The sequence below is a fragment of the Rhinopithecus roxellana genome, chromosome 6 (genome assembly GCF_007565055.1).
Source record: "Rhinopithecus roxellana isolate Shanxi Qingling chromosome 6, ASM756505v1, whole genome shotgun sequence".
In the NCBI taxonomy this organism is placed as follows: Eukaryota; Metazoa; Chordata; class Mammalia; order Primates; family Cercopithecidae; genus Rhinopithecus; species Rhinopithecus roxellana.
Window position 1 is genome coordinate 109,132,644 of NC_044554.1, and position 6,000 is coordinate 109,138,643.

A 6,000-nucleotide genomic window follows, 5' to 3' on the forward strand; every position below is an offset into this window, starting at 1 on the left:
CCCCGCGGACCCCAGGACAGAAGAGGGAAGGCATTGGGGAGGGCGGGTTCATCATACCTCCAGGGGCTGCAGGGATTGTGCAGAATAAGCAAAAAGGCCAAACTAAAACTAAATATTTCTGAAAGGATGAAGAATGCAGATAAGATGCAGTTATTATGTTCAAAGAACATGCTGAGGCCAATAGTTTTCTGCCAGCGTAGCGCCTGCACACCCTGAGGACTCACTGGAAGTTGCAAGTCAAACTGCTCCCTCCCTCACCACCCCATGCAGGAAAAGCAGCTCAGAGCTTTGGACCCGGTGGTGGCAGGTCTCTGCTGGCAGTGGGCTGCAGTGGGGCTGTTGCCCCAGACTTGCATGGAAGCTGTGTCTCCCTTCCCTGTGTCCCAGCTTTAGACAATGGACTGGACAGCTGCCCTGGTGGCCACAGGGGGCAGGGATGGTATTGCTGACCTGGCTTACTCCAGCCCTTGTAGCACAAGGGTTATTTTCACTTGGGAAAGCCCCACTGAGCCTGCTGTCCAGGACTGAGCCTTCCTCTGCTCCCCAGTCCCCCGCTTTTTCACCCTGCCCCCACCAACTACATGAACGCCACAGTGGGCTCACTCTTATCTAAGACTCCCACTGGGTTAGATAAAAGGGAGCCCACCGTGGGTTCAGACAAGTGGGAGCTGCAGGTGGAGACTCTAGGTCAGGATATGTTCCCCTCCCCCAGCTCCGACCCTGCAGGGCTCCCTCAGACTGGCTGTGGCCATCCAACCTGGAAGGAAGCCCTCTCAGCTGTTTCTAGGATGCAGTGGCTGCATCCCGGACTCAGGCCCAGAAGAGGTGGCAGCCTTGCTGGTCCGAGCCACAGTCACTGTGGTTCTTTTATGCTCCACCTGCATTTTGCAGAGTGTCCCTTTATGAAACTCTCCTGGTAGAACCCAGTTTTGAGAGTGCCGGGACCCTGAGGCAGGTGACATCTGGGCCCAGAAGCACCGACAGTGTGGCTGAAGTGGACACTGAAGTGGCCACCAGAGACTTGTAGCAAATCTGCAAGGCCCCACTTTGAACCAAGACCTATGCAGCTTGGCTTTCTGGACTTCTTCGGTGGGAGCGGTCACTTGCCCCCAAGCCGTGTGAGGCTGCTGTAGCTCTTGTTACTGGTGTGCTCCAGGCCTCCTTCAGCCCAGTCTTCCCCGCCACTGCTCTCCTGCCAGGTTTCACAGGGAATCTCCTATGCCACAGGCTCCCAGCAAATGGGAATGTGTGGTTGTACCCAGGAAATGAAACACAATCCCCACCCCCTCATGTTAGATGCCGAGGAAGCGAGTGGACAGCCACAGTGGGCTGCCATGTTCAGGCTGAGTCCCCTACTCAACTGGAACAGGATAGGATAGGTACCACCATTTTGGAAAATGTCACTCATCTCACCAAATCAGTAAAGTGCCCCCAAGTAAGGAGATACCCAATGAATAAACCTGAAAAAGAGGGGGTCAGGGATAAGCACGTGGCAAGTAATTCTTCTCTTTGCAGAGTAATTGCAATGAAGCCTTTTTCACTGTGAGCCAGCCCCTGACTGCCCCTGCTGCCATGAACACAGCCACAGGTCTCCAGAGGAAAGACCTCTAGAGAAGTCTTAGGAGTCGCCAGCCCCAGCCGCTCTGCCCGAGAAATCCAGGACTGGCCAACCACAGGCTCCTGTGGGCCAGAGCTGTGCAAGGACCAGGAAGGAACCAGAGTGGAAAGAGATCTAGATTTAGAGTGAGGACACTTCTAGGGATGGGGCCACCACAGACCAGCCGTGTGGTCCGGACACAAATTCCCCCGCAGCGGCATCTGGGGTAAGAGAAGCGCCATGCAGTCTTCAGAAGCCCTCTCTGCCACGGACCAGCTGCGGCACCCTGGACAAGTCCTGCAACCGCACCGCGCCTCCAGGGATGTTGGCAACAGCACCCACCCCATTGTCGGTGGTATCTAGAAAAAACGGGAATGCCACATGTGCTGCTAACGAATCTGCACCTCCCACTCTCCTCTGTAAACTGGTGTCAATCCCACCCGCCTCAGAGTCGTGAGGATTACCATTGCACAGTAACAAAGCACAGAGATGTGTATTTATAAAATATAAGGCACTAAACACATGTCAAGACGTTTTAATATTTCACTGATACAAAAAAAAATCCTGCGGGAGAAAGGAACTGGCAAGACCTTGCTTTCCTTGGGGGTCCACACAAAAGGACTGTCACACACTCGCGATGACTCTTACAAGTTGAGTGTATCAGCAGAATCTCAGGATAAAGGAAGATGACCTCTGTCCCCGTCCTTGAAAATTTCTGAAATGCCAACCCATATAATAGCAAAAATAATCCTAGCAAAATGGGCTGCAGTTCTTTCATTCCAGTTTCCTGCTTGAGTGGGGACAGCCCTGCCCTCAATTAGGGCAGAAGGTCGGGCACCCTCCCTGGAAAGTCAGTGTAAGTACCTCAAGGGGACAAGCAGCCGTGAGGGTCACCAAAGTGGGTGTGAAGGAAGGAAGCGCAGGTGCCAGTCACAGAGCTGGGCAGGAGGGTAGGCCCTGGAGGCTTGGTGAGGCTCCAGAGCTGCCATGGGGGCAAAGCCAAGGACCCACCAGGCCACAGGCAGTCTGGCAAAGCCTGGAGTCCCACTGGGGAGAAAACCCACCTAATGAGCTGGCCTCCCACAATCCATCATCCCCAGCCCAGGGGCTCCCGGGGCCAGCTGTGCATAAGAACCACCGAAAAGCTTGTTAGAAATGCCAATTCTAGGCTGGGCGCAGTGGCTCACACCTGTAATCTCAGCACTTTGGACGGCCAAGGCTGGTGGATCACCTGAGGTAGGGAGTTCAAGACCAGCCTGGCCAGCACGATGAAGCCCCATGTCTAATAAAAATACAAAAAAATTAGCCAGGCATGGTGGCGAGCACCTGTAATCCCAGCTACTCAGGAGGCTGAGGCAGGAGAAAGGCAGGAGAATCACTTGAACCCAGGAGGCAGAGGTTGCAGTGTACCAAGATCATGCCACTGTACTCCAGCCTGGGCAACAAGAGTGAAACTCCATCTCAAACAACAACAACAAGAAATGCCAATTCTACAGCTCTATTCACGGAGGACTGCATCACTGGATCCCAGGCCTGGGGATCTGCATTTCGGAAACACCACCCACCCCTCTACCCCCAATACAGTCTTATGTTAACTGGACTTAACATTTCTAAAAGACCTCACATTGTCCATTCCTGGTTGAATGCCTGTAAGTGTGTGCGGCTGTTTGGGGGCGATGTGTGTTAGTTTGTGGCCACCTCTCCATTCTCCACACCAACTCCCAAGTAACGGGTAATCCAAAAGTCATCCCTGTCGGGTTTGAAATAGCTACCCTATTTCTTTTTTGTTTTGTTTTGTTTTTGTTTTTGAGACAGAGTCTGGCTCTGTCACCCAGGCTGGAGTGCAGTGGCACTACCTCAGCTCACTGTAACCTCTGCCTCCTGGGTTCAAATGATTCTCCTGCCTCAGTCTCTCGAGTAGCTGGAATACAGGCGCCCGCCACCACGCCCGGCTAATTTTTTGTATTTTTATTAGACACAGGGTTTCATCATGTTGGCCAGGCTGGTCTCAAACTCCTGACCTCCGGTGATCCACCCTCCTTGGCCTCCCAAAGTGCTGGGATTACAAGTGTGAGCCACTGCACCTGGTCAACTGCTCTTATTTAAAACCATCAGTATCAGGATTAGCCAATATTGGGGCTAATATCCTAGCTAAGTTGGAAGACCTGGGCGAGGCCACAGAGGGTTCACTGATGATGATGGAAAAGCCGGCGGTGATAAAGAACTACCCACAACAGAAAGCCTCCCGGCTCATCCACTGCGTGTGCTACCTGGGCGGTAGGAGGGCCAGAACTGAAAGGGACCTCACAGTGCACGGGACAGGCCCAGGGGAAGGTGAACCAGAGGCACACTGACCTCCTGAATGAGTACAGGACACAAATAGAAATCAACAGGCATGCAGGCGGGGTTTACAGCAATGAGAGGGCTCAGACTGCCATCTACCCCTCACTGGCTGTGCGACCTGCGCAAATTCCTTAACTCCCAGCCCGCTTCCATGTCTGTATGTGGGGTAACATAGTGTGAGGACGGCACATTTCTCCTTCTCCGCACCGCTGGCCCTTAACAAGCCCCTATTGTTACTATGATAGTCGTCAACAGGAAATGCCAGCAGAAGAGCACAATTGGCCACAAAGAGGCCACAAGGCACCTAGAGACAAGGGAAGGTTTGCTTAGAAGGAGTATAGGTTTAACTTTTTGTTTGTTAACATTGTTGTCAGGGGAGATTTCCTGACGCTGGTTGACAAATGATCTTCGCCTTTGTAGCGGACGCCCCCCGGCTGCACCCTGCTCTGCACCCGCACTCCACCCCAAGACCTCACCTGCCCTGCCCAGCGCTCGATAGCCACATGGTGGGCCCAGACAAACGCTCTTCCGCGAGTGTGCCGGGATGAGCGGGGGCTGGACTTCTAGAAAGGGATCTGCGGGCGCAGGAGCTGGGGTCCGCGGTCTGGGGCCGGTGAGCGACGGCGAAGAGGGCAGGGAGGGGGTGGGAGGGTCTACCTTGCAGGAGCGCGCAGCACTGGCCGTCGGCGGTGCTCCAGAGCCGGGCCGTGCCGTCCTCGCTGCCCGTCAGCAGGCGCTGCCCGTCGGGGCTCAGGCTCAGCCAGTTGATGCCCCCGCGGTGGTCGGCGCAGACCTTCAGGGCCGACCCTCCGCCCCCCATCCCGCTGGCCCGGCGGGGGACAAGAAAGAGCTGCGCCCCGCTAGGAAGGGGCGCCCCGGGGTCCGCGCGGCGGCTCCGTACGGCAGCGGCCCGCGGCCATCGCAGGGAACTGGGACGCCGACTCCTGCGGAGGCATGCGACGAGGGTGAAGGACCGTAGCTCCTCGCTGCCTCCAGCCTCTGGGCCCGCGAACCCAGGGCGCTGCGGGGGGCGACCCACTCCGGACCCCCGCCCTAGGTAGAGCAGTCCTGGGCGCGCGGGCAGAGAATACCTCCTTCCCGGCACCGCTCGGAGGACCCACACCCCACCGGGCGAGCCAGGCAGCGGCGTCTCGGGTGCACAAGGAGCCCCCAGCCTCCTCTCGCGCCCACGGGGCGGGGGCGGGGAGAGGAACATGGGAAGCCGAGCGCCCGCGCCCTCCCCGGCCGAGCGCGGAACAATACGGTCCAGCCTGGCTCCTCCTCAGAGACCACCCCTCACCCGATCCCCTCCCACTTCTCGGGCTGCGTCCCAGCCCCCATCCCGCGCGCCCGCAGCCTACTCCCCCCACCCCCGCCGTCACTGCGCGGATCCCGGGGACCGCTCTACGTGAGACCCTCCCAGCTGTCAGGGCTGCGCCTCTGGGCTCTGCCCTCTGCCACCTCCGCCGCTGCCGCCTGGGTCCCCTGAGCCTAGGGCCGGGACGAGGGAGAAGGAGGTGGACAAAGGGTCCGGGTGGGGAGAACCGCGCGCCAGGAACTCATTTGGGGCGCAGCTCCACCGACCCCTCGGCTGCTCGCCTCCACCAGGCAAGCCAGGTCCTCCTATGCTCTGAGCCCTAAGGATCCTGCCCGAGGGACTCTCGGGGACTTGGGGACGGTCCCCCGATGGAGGGTGCGACAGGGAAAGCCCCGAGTCCGCCCTCCCTGGGAAATCACGTGCACACCCCGGATTCTACTTTGGTCCGGCCGGAGTGGGGATGGGGTGTGAGCCGCTGACGGGTCGGTGGAGCCGGGATGTCAAGTTCATCTTGCAGCCGCCGCGAGCTCCCTCGGCCTGGCGCACCTCTGATGGCCCCCAGGGTCGGCCTGAGCCCTCCTGGAGTGCCTGGCGGCTGGTTTCCATTAGGGCAGTTCCGGCGCCGACTTCGCTGGGGGCGGGGAAGGTGACCCCCCCACTCGGATCCCCCAGGTCCTAAAGGTAGCAGGATTTCCAGAACTCTCCAGGGCTCTCTCAAGAGCCTGGGGAGCAAGGTAAGGAA

The 6,000-nt window shown here is 57.9% G+C and overlaps 1 protein-coding gene across 5 annotated transcripts in view; it reads right to left on the reverse strand.

The window, feature by feature from the left end:
• WDR86 (WD repeat domain 86) overlaps window positions 1-5,200 on the reverse strand; it is a 31,588-nt gene extending 26,388 nt beyond the window's left edge. For all 5 annotated transcript variants that reach the window (XR_004057969.1, XM_030932477.1, XM_010384040.2 and 2 more), the window contains exon 1: window positions 4,598-5,200. Coding sequence is in view for 4 of the 5 variants with exons in the window: in XM_030932477.1 (XP_030788337.1) it covers window positions 4,598-5,156 (559 nt within the window). In the remaining variant the exon portion in view is untranslated. The remainder of the gene's footprint in view (window positions 1-4,597) is intronic.
• Window positions 5,201-6,000: the final 800 nt, after the last annotated feature.